Consider the following 14,343-nt stretch of genomic DNA (forward strand, 5'->3'; position numbering starts at 1 on the left):
TCGAGCCACATGTGGCTCTTCCTAAGCCTTAGGAGTACCCTAATTAAGTTAATAACAATGTACCTACCTATATAGTTTAAGTTTAAAAAATTAGGCTCTCAAAAGAAATTTCAGTCATTGTACTGTTGATATTTGGCTTTGTTGACTAATGAGTTTGCCGACCACTGCCCTAGCTGGTTTGGCTCAGTGGATAAAGCATCAGCCTGTGGACTGAAGGGTCCCTGGTTTGATTCCGGTCAAGGGCACATACCTGGGTTGCAGGCTCAATCCCCAGTAAGGGGCGTGCAGGCGGCAGCCAATCAATGATTCTCATCGTTGGTGTTTCTATCTCCTTTCCCCTTCTCTGAAATCAATAAAAAAATATATTAAAGAAAAAAAGGGTGGTTTTAGTTGACAAATTTTAAGGGTCGTTTTCATGAAAGTTCTGGCATCATGGTGGAAATCACTTGTTTTTACTAAATTGTATTTATATATAGTGTTTAATACAGACAGATTTAAAGGTGTTACAGTACACACGCATTTTCAAGTAATGGAAATTTATAGATTATCATCACTTATTTCCAATTACAAGCATAAACGTTACTAATAGAAAATCAGGATTTATAATTTTTAAAGTGTAGATTGTTTTATGTATTATCAATATCTCTTAAATTTAATCTATATGTTTATAATTAACAGGAATGTGTTAATCAGATATGATATAGTAATATCTTAATGTATTATGTTAGAAATGTACTGTATATCCCACGTTCAAAGGCTGTTAAATTGCGTTGTTTACCCATATCTTCAGAAAAAAAATCACTTCTGTCGTGATAAACAACCTGCTTCCCTATTTATAATGGTCTGGCCCTCTAGCAACTTCAGCGTGAAATTATAGCTAATTTGCCTACAAACGTCAGATGGTCATAATAATCTGGCCACTCAGTGTATATGTAATGTATGTGAAATAAGATATATATTATGAGTTTGAGAAGTTTAGCTATACTTAGAAGTATAGACAGTATTCTCTGCATTTTTTAGGGTCATTGAGGATATATTTGTTATAAAAATGGTAAAGCCCGGCTAATGTGGCTCAGGGTTGAGCATCGACCCATGCACCAAGAGGTCACTGGTTCAATTCCCTGTTAGGGCACATTCCAGGGGTGCAGTCTTGATCCCTGTGGAGGCCATGCAAAACCCAGCTGATCAATGTTTCTGTGTCATTGGTGTTCCTATCTCTTTTCCTCTCCATTCCTCTCTCTCTAAAAATCAATAAAATAAAAAAAATAGCAACAGCTTTAAAAAGAAAATGGTAAAATTGCTTAACTTTTATATAGCCCTAATAATTGTATTTATTCTGACTTGTCACTATTTTTAGTCTCAACAGTGAATCAGAAGTTATTTTCTAATGTTTTTACTACATGTCTTTTTATTGTGCCTGATGGATTAGATCAAAGTTAGGAAACCATGAAGCTGAGGTCAAATCTAACACACGCCCTGTTTTTGTAAACAAAACTTTCCTGGAACACAGCCTCATCCTTTTTTTATGAATTGTCAGTGGCTGATGCACAACAATGGCAGAATTGAGTAAATATGCAAAGACTATATCATGAATAAAACCTCAAATATTTGTTACCTAGCTTCTTATATACAGAATGTTTGCTGAACATTAGACTAGATAATTAAAGCAGAGGGTTTTTTAAGTTGAAAATAAAATTCTGTACTTTTGGTTTTACAATGGGTATTTTTAAAAGTTAATGAAATGGCACATTTTTTATAAAGAATTTTTTGTAGTTAAGCATAAATTTTAAGACATCTAAATCATTCTTTTAAAATATTTAGAAAAATGTGTGGCATGTAAAATTCTGCTCTAACTCATTTTGGTTATTTTCTACAGGTTAGGGCTTTTGAAGCATTAACGAGTGACCATTGCCCATGCCCATGCATTAAAGAATTATGGGTTCTACTCATTCATCTTCTAGACCAAAGAAGTAAATGGTCTCTCTCAGAAGTAAGTTGTAAAATTGATGTATTAGTTATTGTTACTAATTATGTTAAATTTATGCAGTGGTTTTGGCCAAAAAATCTTACAACATTCCTCCTTTATAAGACAACCACCACCACCAAACAGAGCATTAACTGAGTACTAAATACCTACTACATTTTTAACCCTAAATTGGTAATATGAAACATCTAAGAGAAGTGTAAAATATGGCTGTCTTATTTTCTTAAGGGTTTTTTGGGGGGGTTGTTGTTTTATCAAGAATCTGTTAGGCTAAAATACTTATTGTCTTCAGTAACTCAGGAAACATTTCAGTTAGGAAATGTGGCAGATTTAGATTTGGGAAGAAATAAAACAGGTTTCTGTTAATCAATTTTCCAGTATTATTTCATGGAGGGATGAAGAAAAGCACAAAGAGGAAGATAGGACATTTTCTTTCACCTCATTTTGAGCAAAGTCTTCATAATGGGGCTTTATTTAATTTCAAGTATTATCGATTAGGAGAAAAAGAGAAATATCCATAGGCAGAAGTAAGTATAAACAGTTCATTGTGAAATGATACTTAAAATGGTTTATGTTATATGTATACTTTTAATATTTTATGGGTTTTTTAATTTTCCCAACTTTTCACAATTTGGGGTTTGGTTACTGCTATTTAATTTTAATAATGACTATTTTTGCAGATTTACAAGTACCTTATTTATTTATTTATTTATTTATTTATTTATTTATTTATTTATTGCTTTTTTAATCCTCACCTATGGTTATGCTTATTGATTTTGGAGAGAAGGGAAGGGAGAGAGAGAAAAGAGAGAAACATTGATGTGAGAGATAATGTCATTTGGTTGCCTTCTGTACGTGCCCAAACTGAGGATCGAACCTGCAACCTGTGTATATGTGCCCTGACCGGGAATCAAACCCGCAATCTTTTGGTGTATGGGATTACACTCCAACCAACTGAGCCACACCAGCCATTGAGCCACACCAGCCAGGGTCCATGTACTGTATTCTGAGTTGTTTTAGCAGTAAATTTACTGAATATAAGTAAAATAAAGTAAGTTTACTAAGTATAAATTTGTATTTTTACTTACTATTGAGTAAGAATATTTTTTTCATGGTATTTTGAATTGCCGGTACAGTTCAGCTTTCTACAAGACTTAAATATTAGAAAGTCTCAGCAACATTTTTCCCCTTTCATTATTTGCCAAGGTGTTTTATTTCAATGGCATGGTAAAAATCAACTTTCTAATTTTTTGCAAAGCTTATCTTTATTATTTAAGAATTTTTTAGAATTGTTCTTATTTTATAAATTTCAGATTTGAAAATGTGAACCACACATAGTGTAAGCATGTTTATACTTGTTATTAGAAACTTTCTAGATTTTAAACAGAAAAGTAGACATAATTTAAAATCTTAATTGTAGAAATTTGCTTAGTAACATATATAACCTAAATGATTTGCATGCTCTTCATTTTATGTAGTAACCATACTTGTTTGTCTTAAAATAATGTCTGAAGCCATTTTCTTTTTAAAATAGTACTAAAATTAAGTTATATTATTCTCAGATTTCAAGTCCATTTAACTTGAAAGTCAAAGTAGAACTTTATATTCCTGAAAGTAAGACAGTTTTATCTTTCTTTTAAAAAATATATATATAATCCACCACATGCTGGGTATCCTATATGAAGCATTTTAGTGTCTCAGTGAGCTTGTAGAAAGTAAAAAGTACTGAGGCCAAATACTAAATATAGTCGGGAACTCAGGTCATTTGAACACTGAAGGTACAAGACAATAAATCTCAGAGTTTACCCAAATCATTACCCTACTAATATACCACTATTCTTAATTATGGGTTTCCAAAAGAATGAACTAAAAACTCAACTAAATTTGTAATGAAAATTGTCTGTCTTTAGCTGTGGTGTATTGTAGTTTAAAGTTATGTATTTATTATTGCAAGCCAGTGAATTCATGATGCCTAATTGGTACTAAAAATTTCAAGCCTGTGACTTCTAAACCAGTGATAATGTCTAATAGCCATGGAGAAGGGGTGGATGCTTAAACTCGAAGCTTCTAACCTAACTTCCTCCAAAACATAGAACAGCAAGAACAAATAAAACTACACACAAAAAAACATATTGATAGCATAACTACAAGATAGGGATATTCAAAGCTGTCAATTACAAGTAAAAGCCACCAAAGCTCTACCACAAAACTTTCTAGCAAGCAAGGGTAGTCAGAAAAATTGCTCAGAGAGAAGAAGGGAGCTAACAGTATTCGTAAAAGTTGGTCTAAAACCATTGTCAGTGTGAAAATACTGAAAAAGTTTCCTTATAGATCAGAGAACTGGTTATAGGATAGGAACATAAGAGTGTGTGCATTACATGAGGAGGCAGTCTTTGAAGTTAGAGCTTCTGGAGAATACAAGTGAAAAAAGGATATGGCTCCCCCTTGCTGATTGAGTGGTGACAGTGACAGGAAGTAAAGCAGAAAATGTAGGGTCTTGTAAAACGGAAGAGAAACAAAAACAAACAAAAACCCAAAACTAAAAAATAAAAATAAACTGGAAACCCAATAAAGAATGTAATTTTGGTACATTGACAAAAGAGTGCTCCACTGAACTAGGAATCTTAACACATTTCATACCGCTCAGGAGTTTTCTCGTGTTTCGTGCACCATCTGTTAAGGACCGCTCACGAGTGTTCTCGTTTTTCACGCCCATGGAAAAAGGAGCGAATCTAGATACTTATGTAAATTTTGTTTGGTCCCTCTTCATAGAGGAAAATGTTTTACGCAGTACCATACGTTAAAAAAGTACTAGGAACTTTAATTGTTTAATTGTTTTTGTAAATAAAAATGTTATAATTATTGAAAAACAACACCTAAAGTGCATTATGATGGTTTAAATAACGTGCAGTTTGCCCAAAAATGTGTGATCCCTGGCATATGTCTTAGAGATTTCTATGCGGTACGCAATGTGTTAAAATAGTCCAAATCTACAAAACGAACGGAAGGAAACGAAACAGGTCTTTCTAAAGTTACAATAAGAAAATAGAATTGACATACTTCAGCCCATGATACCCTTTCTCCCAGAAATAACTATAAAGCAGAAGAAAATTGTAAGAGAACACTTCATACTGAATTAAATAGACAAGCATTTAGGTCTGTAAAAAACAAACAAAAAAACACCTTGAATGAGATATTCCATTGTTGAAATAAATAGACCAAAAGCCAGGAATGAATCGAGTAAATTAAATGCAGGAGAGAAATGGAAATAAAAATCATTTCGAATTGACTAAATTATAAGATCCCCAAGGAGAATAGACTCAACTGAAAATTTAATAAGGGGCATGTAAGAAAGGCAGCCAGAGGAGTAAAAACGAGATAAAGGAATATAAAGGGTTAGAGAGAATATTTGAAGTAGAAGATAGGTAAAGAATAACTATCTGTTTAAATGGAGTCCCTGAAGAAGAAAAAGCAATGGGACATAACTGACATTCAAAACAATGAGTGAATCTAAGAAAACATCTCAGAAATAAAGAACTAAATCCACATATTGAGAAAACCTACTATATAACTGGAAAGGTTAACTCCAAATAATCCATGCTAAGACATATAGCCTGCTAAAACTCTGACTTCAGAGATAAAATGTCTTCAAGTCCTCTAGGAAATCTGCGAAACTTCCAGGCAAAAAAGACACAATAACTTACAATTTCAAAATAATTTGACCTGCACTAGACTTCACAGAAATGACATTTAAAAACATGACAACTGTGGGACATGTAAAAAAAAACTCAGGAAACCGTCCTCCTTAGGAGGACAGAGCCTGAGTCTGTGATCCAGAAAAGAGCCTTCATCTGAGCAAGCTGACACCCTGGTCCCAGACTTTTATTCTCTAGAACTGAATGAATTAATATGACAACAGAACAAGCCTCATCTTAGAAGCAACATAGGTCCCACCTTTTACTCTGGGAATCATACGGACAACGATGCGATACTTTCTTAATAAAAAGCTCAGGACTAAGAAAAAGTGACCAAACCAAAAGGAAACAAAATGTCCTAAACCAACAAAGAAGCAAGTTAAAAATGACTCTTTGCACTGACTATCTGACATGCAGTGGCTTTAGGGACCAATATGGATGTGGATTAGCCAAGAAAGAAAAACAGAAAAATCATTTGAAAGCTTCAGAAGGAATAGGAAAGTGTCTGTTTTGCCTGCCTGGGAATTCATGGTATCACAGAATGCTAACAGTAAGCTAAGGCTCATATAGGCCCATTCTTAGGAGGGCTCCAGACTGCTGAAAACAGATATTTTTTTTTCCTTTTTTCTATCTTATACAAAAGACATTCACAGTGTGACAATACTAATTTATACAGTACATCAGTTTATTTTTTAAAAAATCATGTTTGTATATTTGTGTGTACACTAACATTCTTGCAAAAAGAACTATTTCATTCTCCCTACCTCCTGTCCCTATCCTATCCCTGGAATGAGGGCAGGGAAATACTGAATGGGATTTGACATTTTCTCACTAATAAAGGGACATTTTCTGCAACCAGACTAGTGTTTAATGGATTAATGCTCTAAGCAAATTATCCAAAGGGGTGAGGCAGTTCAGGGTTATTAAGTTATTTCAAATGTCTGGGTTGCTGCTTTGTGAAGGCAATAGGGTGCTGCTTTTCAGGGACTCGGGATAAGAAGCAATTGGAGAAGCCTGGGAGAGGTTTAGGAATTTTGGGAAATTCACATATCCCAAATTATGTGGGAACTCTAACAATGAAAATGAACTAATTTAATCAAGGACATACTGTGTCCCAGAAAATATTCTAAACAGGTAGCTAATACTGGATGTATCTGTATGAGTGTTTTCCTAAAAACCCAACCCTCATTATCCAGTAGATTTCAATTAGACTTCAATTCAATTTCCCAGAAGAGAAGGAAAGCTAATTATTCCTTGAGTGATATTGCTTATGTGCCAGAAAGCAGAATGGGTGTGAGGTTAAGTAAACTGTTCAAATAACAGTCAGAATATATAAAGGTGAGATTCAAATGTAGATTTATTTGATGCCACAGCCCATGTTGTTTTCTGCCACATGATTATGTAAGTAAGTGTGTGTTTAAAAAGTTAGAAAAAGAAAATGAAGGAATAACTGAAATAATTTACTCTTCTTTTAGGGAAACAGACCTACATATATTTTACTGGTATGTGTACTCATATTCCCAAAAGTGCCATGAGTAGGTAGGGCACACCTGTGCAATATGATAGAGTTTTGGGCCTGTACACATTATATTTCAGCTGCAATGAATATGTATATATGTTGCCACCTTTAAGCATCACATACAAAATGCTGCAAAAATTTTCTGTAAAAGTAAAACAAATGCAAAAAAACCCCACAAAAAACTCAAAAAAGTTGAGATAGCCGAAACCGGTTTGGCTCAGTGGATAGAGCGTCGGCCTGCTGACTGAAAGGTCCCAGGTTCGATTCCGGTCAAGGGCATGTACCTGGGTTGCGGGCACATCCCCAGTGGGAGATGTGCAGGAGGCAGCTGATCGATGTTTCTCTCTCATCGATGTTTCTAACTCTCTCTCTCTCTCTTCCTTCCTCTCTGTAAAAAATCAATAAAATATATATTAAAAAAAAAGTTGAGATATTGTCAACAACCTTATGCCTATTGTGAATATTTGAATTGGACAAATACCTAGAAAAAAACCTTACTAAAATGCATCAAATGTTCAATGGTAAATTAGGCACATTGTTTTATCATATAGTCATATATTGGAAAATTCTGTTGAACTCTGGTTGCCCCCATTAACTTGGCTGTAGCTCAGAAACATGTTGAGGAAAAGAAGCAAGTTACCAAAGAATAGAAACAGACCACTTAATAGACACTTCTCCAAAGAGGACATAACAGAGGGCCAGGAGACATATGAAAAGATGTTCAATATCACTAATTATCAGAGAAATGCAAAATAAAACCACATGAAATATCACCTAACACCTATCATAATGGCTATAATCAATAAATCAACAAACAACAAGTGTTGGTGAGAATGTGGAGAAAAGGGAACCCTTGTGCACTGTTGGTGGTAATGCAGATTGGTGGGAAGCAGTGTGGAGTTACCTCAGAAAATTAAAAATGGAACTGCCTTTAGACCCAGCTGTTCCACTTCAGGGGATATATCCAAAGAAACCTGAAACACTAATTTGAAAGAATATATGCACTTCTGTGTTTATTGCAGCGTTATTTACAATAGCCAAGATTTGGAAACAGCCCAAGTGCCCATGAATAGATGAGTGGATAAAAAAGCTGTGGCATATTTATACAATGGAGTACTATTCAACTATTAAAAAGAAGGAAGTCTTACCCTTTGATACAGCATGATGGGCCTGGAGAGTATTATGCCAAATGAAATAAGCCAGTCAGAGAAAGACAAATACCATACGATTTGACCTACATGTAGAATCTAATGAACAAAATAAACTAACAAACTAAATAGAAACAGACTCAGGTACAGAGAATAGATTGACAGCTGTTGGAAGGAAACAAAGGTGAGGGGATTAAGCAAAAAAACAACAAACTCAACACAGACAACAGAATGGTGATTACCAGAGGTAGAAGAGAGTAAAGGGGGGGATAAATGATGGAAGGAGACTTGACTTGGGGTGGTAAACACACAATATAATATACAGATGATGTATTATAGAATTGCACACCTGAAATCTAGATAACTTGATTAACCAATGTCACTCCAAAGAATTCCATTTAAAAATAATAAAAACATGCATGAAAAACACACAAAACAACAGGGAAAGCCAAAAATAATGTGATTTGGGCTTATATACCTACTAGAGGCCCAATGCATGAAAATTCGTGCAAGAGTAGGCCTTTCCCCCCACTGCTGGCACCAGCTTTTCGCCGGCACCAGAGTTCCTCCAGCACCCAGGACCCGGGCTTTGCTCCAGCCCTGGCTTCATCTGGGAGGACATCCGGAATGACGCCCAGAAGGACATCCAGTCTAATTAGCATATTACACTTTTATAATTATAGACTAGAGGCCCGGTGCACAAATTTTTGTGCACTCGGGAGGGTCTCTCAGCCGGGCCTGTGCCTTCTCAGAGTCTGGGACCCCTCGGGGGATGACCACCCGCTGGCTTAGGCCCGCTCCCTAGGGGGATTGGGCCTAAGCTGGCAGTCAGACATCCTTCTGGGAGCCCTCAGGGGATGTCCACTTGCCAGTGGGGAGCAGGCCTAAGCTGCAGTCGGACATCCTTAGCGCTGCTGAGGAGGCTGGAGAGGCTCCCACCACCACCGACGTACTGGCAGCTGTCAGCCTGGCTTGTGGCTGAGCAGAGCTCCCCCTGTGGGAGCACACTGACCACCAGGGGGCAGCTCCTGCATTGAGCATCTGCCCCCTAGTGGTCAGTGTGTCATAGTGACCAGTCATTCCCAGCCTCTCTGCTGTTAGGGTCAATTTGCATATTATCCTTTTATTATATAGGATAGAGCAGGGGTCCTCAAACTACGGCCCGCGGGCCACATGCAAATACAAATATTATATTTGTTCCTGTTTTGTTTTTTTAATTCAAAATAAGATATGTGCAGTGTGCATAGCAATTGGTTCATAGTTTTTATTTAAACTATAGTCCGGCCTTTCAACGGTCTGAGGGACAGTGAACTGGCCCCCTGTTTAAAAAGTTTGAGGACCCCTCGAGAGAGTCCTGGTGCATGGGTGGCGGCCAGCTGGTTTGCCCTGAAAGGTGTCCCGGATCAGGGTGGGGGTCCCATTGGGGTGCCTTGGTGAGGGGCTGATGGCTGTTTGCAGGCTGGCCACAGCCCCCAACCACCCAAGCTCCCAGTGGAGGCTGGCTGGAAGCAGGTATCTGGGATTTATTTAGCTTCTATAATTGAAACTTTGTTGCCTTTTGTGGATGCCACAGCAGGCGGGAAGCTTGGCTTCCTCCATCGCTGGAGCAACCAAGCCTTCTGCTTGCTCCAGCTCCATGGCTGCCGGCCGCCATCTTGGTTGGGTTAATTTGCATATAGTTGCTCTGATTGGCTGGTGGGCATGGCTTGGGTGCAGTGAAGGTATGGTCAATTAGCATGTTTCTCTTTTATTTGTGTAGATGTGGCAAAACTTACAAAAGCAGGGAAATGATTTATTATAAAAGTCAGGATAGTGGTTACCCAGGATGGGAAAAGAAAAATACTATTTATGTTCTAATTCTTAACATGGGTATTTTTTTTATTATTCTTTGAGTTTTATATATTTTATATTCTCTTTTGCACGTATAGTTGATTATAAAAATGGAGGGACACACCCAAGTCAAAGGTTATTGGATCAATATTTTAACTGAGTCATATTACCTCTGTCTCTATAGCCGTTTTGGAGCTGGTTGAATAAACTACTTAAAACACTTTTTGAAACGTCAAGTGAGCAAAGAAAACCTGTGCCTGATATCCAGTCCAGGGATCCACTGGGTTTTAGTTTGTGGATTATTACTCATGTAGCATCACTTTACCAATTTGATCGCCATGGAGCACCAGATGAAATGGTAAGATTTTTTTTTTTTTTAATTTTCTTGTATGATCACTTAATACATATTTTTGGTAGACAAATTAGTAAGTGAACAGAAACAACAGCAAAACCAGGTCATTAGCCTGTACAGATAAATTCAGTTTCTGAATCTAGAAACTGTAGACCTTTCTGTAAACATCTTGAAAAAGCATAATCTTTATGTTTTTATTGTTTAAGAAAGCAATTTGTAGAAGAGTTGGGATCTAGTTCTGGTTCTGCTACCAAGTGGTTATGTGACCTTCAGTAAATTATTTAAAACTTTCTGGGCCTTTGTTTCCTCATCCAGAGATCATGGGAATGGATTTTTGAAAGATTCCCTCTATTTCTAAAATCTTTAAGATTACCAGAAGGAAAGCATATTTCTCCAGACCTACCTGTGAGGTTTTTTAAATTCAGATTTCTGGACCTCAAATCTGGAGGTCCTGACATGTTTCTTGTTGGACTTGACAGATTTTCTTCTTTTTGGAATATCGAACAGAGTCAGCTGAGAAATCTTCATGGAACCTGAGGGGCAATTAGTGTTGACATTGTGTAAGAGAAATGGAAAGGGCCTCAAGAAGTTCTATAGTAGATCCCCCTAGTAAACAGCTTGTTAAGGCGATCTCAAGATAAAGTAGAGTCAGAAAGTGCTCTGAGAAGTTCAACACAGCTTGGTATCAATGCATTTAAGAATTCTACCATAAATTGAACAAGGTCAATAGAATGAACTTCTCAGAGAAGGATTGTATGTCCTTTGTTTCTGTACCTGAGTCTTTACCATGCTGATACACAGTAAATACTCAATATATGTTAACAGTTACCATTACTATAGTATCACTTTATATTTTTGTGGAGTAATAATGTTTCACATCTTTTAATTATTAGAATATTAGAACAACATTAAAGAACTCAAAAATTTACGTATAATCCTAAGGTCTTTACTTAGCTTTTTCATTTCAATATGGACTGCAAAATCACTTGGTGTGGCCCTGCCAAGGCATTAGGGGTAAGTTAATTAAATGTTTGACCAAATATAGCAGGCTAATTTTTAAGTTGGTAATTTTGTATGGTCCGAGAATGATGTTATAAATATCCAAATGACTCTTGGCAGAAAAGTGGTTCCCCATCTCTGCACTAAAGAGTTATCTAGTGTGAGAGGATGATATGAAGTAATAATGGTTAGTCATATGTTCTGCAGCAAAGAAATACCTCTGGTCTTGTGTTAAACATAGAGTTGCTTTCATTTTTAAATGTGGACTGCTGTGCCCTGAAGATGAATGTGAAATCCTTTACATTTTAAATAGGTTTCAATATACTTAATTTTTTTTTAAAGTTACTGTAAATGGACTTCCGTTATATGTGGATTTAAATCACAAAACTTGCCAAGTGCTTAATATAGGCCTATACGGAAATTTGGTATCTCACTTCTCATACTAGAGGCTTTCAGTTTTCTTGTATTTCTGTTTCATACTTTTCTTTCAAACTAGATGAGAGTATGCTATCCTTTTACAATTCTATCATCTGCTTTAAAAGGAAATATAATTTACAGAGAAAAATTACCTTTGAGCATTGTAAGCTTCAGTTTGACAGAGCTATCCCTTGCCCATAACATAATATAGTCGGTCAGTCCAGCTGATGCTTGTCTCTGAAACATCTTAAATGATGAGCAGATAAAAGGTGTGAAATGTAACTTTAAAATGAGAGTTACACCAGGTTACCTAGTTCACTGGAAGTGGAGGGTGGGGGCTCTTTTAGATTTCTGGTTCATGGACATATCATCTCTGCCGAAGCTCAGGTTGGTGTTTAGGTTTTTTTATGTTTATTTGTTTTTGTTTTTGTTGTTGTTTTAAATCTTTATTGTTCAGATTATTACAGTTGTTCCTCTTTTTTCCCCCCATAGCTCCCCTCCACCTGGTTCCCACCCCACCCTCTGCCCTTTCCCCTCCACCCCCACTGTCCTCATCCATAGGTGTACGATTTTTGTCTAGTCTCTTCCCGTACCCCCACACCTCTTTCCCCCCGAGAATTGTCAGTCGACTCCCTTTCTATGTCCCTGATTCTATTATATTCACCAGTTTATTCCGTTCATCAGATTATTTATTCACTTGATTTTCAGATTCACTTGTTGATAGATATGTATTTGCTGTTCATAATTTTTATCTTTACCTTTTTCTTCTTCCTCTTCTTAAAGAATACCTTTCAGCATTTCCTATATTACTGGTTTGGTGGTGATGAACTCCTTTAGCTTTTCCTTATCTGTGAAGCTCTTTATCTGACCTTCCATTCTGAATGATAGCTTTGCTGGGTAAAGTAACCTTGGTTGTAGGTTCTTGCTATTCATCACTTTGAATATTTCTTGCCATTCCCTTCTGGCCTGCATAGTTTCTGTTGAGAAATCAGCTGACAGTCGTATGGGTACTCCCTTGTAGGTAGCTAACTGTTTTTCTCTTGCTGCTTTTAAGATTCTGTCTTTGTCTTTTGCTCTTGGCATTTTAATTATGATGTGTCTTGGTGTGGTCCTCTTTGGATTCTTCTTGTTTGGGGTTCTCTGTGCATCCTGGACTTGTGAGTCTATTTCTTTGACCAGGTAGGGGAAGTTTTCTGTCATTATTTCTTCAACTAGGTTTTCAATATCTTGCTCTCTCTCTTCTTCTGGCACCCCCATAATTCGGATGTTGGTACGCTTGAAGTTGTCCCAGAGGCTCCTTACATTGTCTTCGTATTTTTGGATTCTTTTTTCATTTTGCTTTTCCGGTTGGGTGTTTTCTCTTCTTCTTACTTCAAATCTTTGACTTGATTCTTGCAATCCTCTAGTCAGGTGTTGGATCTCTGTATAATATTCTTTATTTCAGTCAGTGTATGCTGAATTTCTAGTTGGTCCTTTTTCATATACTCGAGGGTCTCACTAGACTTATTGAGGGTCTTACTAAATTTATCAGCGGTTTCTAGAAAATTCCTTAAAAACCTTATAACCGTGGTTTTGAACTCTATATCCAGTCGTTTGCTTTCCCCCATTTCTGTCATTTGTGAGCTGTTTCTTTGTCTCCGCATTTTTTATGCTTCCCTGTGTTGATAGAGTGGCTTTGTGTGCTAGGTGTCCTATAGGGCCCAGTGGCTCAGTCTCCCCAAGGTGGACACTCTTGGTGCACCCCTTTGTGGGCTGTGTGCACAGTCTTGTTGTAGTTAAGCCTTGATTGTAGTTGATATCAGTGTGAGGAATTTACCTCCAGACCAATTGGCTGTGAGAATCAGCTGTGTCTATGGTGGGAGAACTTCTGTGCTGGAGACACCCTTATGGTGCAAGACTTACTTCAGTGGGGCTTTGGTGCTCACTGAGTCCGCCCCTGAGTGTGTCCCTTTTGGATCTGAGGAGTTTTAATCTGCATGGTCCCAACTCTGGCCACTGGGTACATTGGCACTTGGATCTCTAAGGAGGTGCTAATTTAGCCTCTGCCTGAGGCTACTGAGCAGGAGCTACAGAGAGATCTGCAGATTCCTCCTCATTGTTTGGGATTTGGAGCTGCCCAGATGATGCCCAGCTGTGAAGCAATGCAAGCTGCTGTGAGGCCTTGGGCCTTCTTTTGGATGTTCTGGGTCTCTCTAACCCAGCTGCAGTTTGTTATGTAATTTTCAGATTGCAAAGGGCCAGGCCATTCATATGCAAAAGCCTCTGCCCACAGGTTGGGTGGGGCGGGGTCTCAAGGAATCAACAGGGCGGAGCAAACAGCTATGCCTGATTCTCAGTCTTACCCTAAGAGGTCCCGGGTCTCAGTGTCCCCGTCATCACTGTAAGCATCTCTGAGAGAA

General features: G+C 37.4%; 1 protein-coding gene across 4 annotated transcripts in view; it reads left to right on the forward strand.

Moving 5' to 3' along the window:
• The window catches only part of MMS22L (MMS22 like, DNA repair protein), a 110,852-nt gene that overhangs the window by 15,238 nt on the left and 81,271 nt on the right, over positions 1–14,343 (forward strand). For all 4 annotated transcript variants that reach the window (XM_059700892.1, XM_059700893.1, XM_059700894.1 and 1 more), the window contains exons 9-10: positions 1,877–1,990; positions 10,361–10,534. In XM_059700892.1, the coding sequence (XP_059556875.1) occupies positions 1,877–1,990; positions 10,361–10,534 (288 nt within the window). The remainder of the gene's footprint in view (positions 1–1,876; positions 1,991–10,360; positions 10,535–14,343) is intronic.

This window comes from Myotis daubentonii, chromosome 6, assembly GCF_963259705.1.
Source record: "Myotis daubentonii chromosome 6, mMyoDau2.1, whole genome shotgun sequence".
In the NCBI taxonomy this organism is placed as follows: domain Eukaryota; kingdom Metazoa; phylum Chordata; class Mammalia; order Chiroptera; family Vespertilionidae; genus Myotis; species Myotis daubentonii.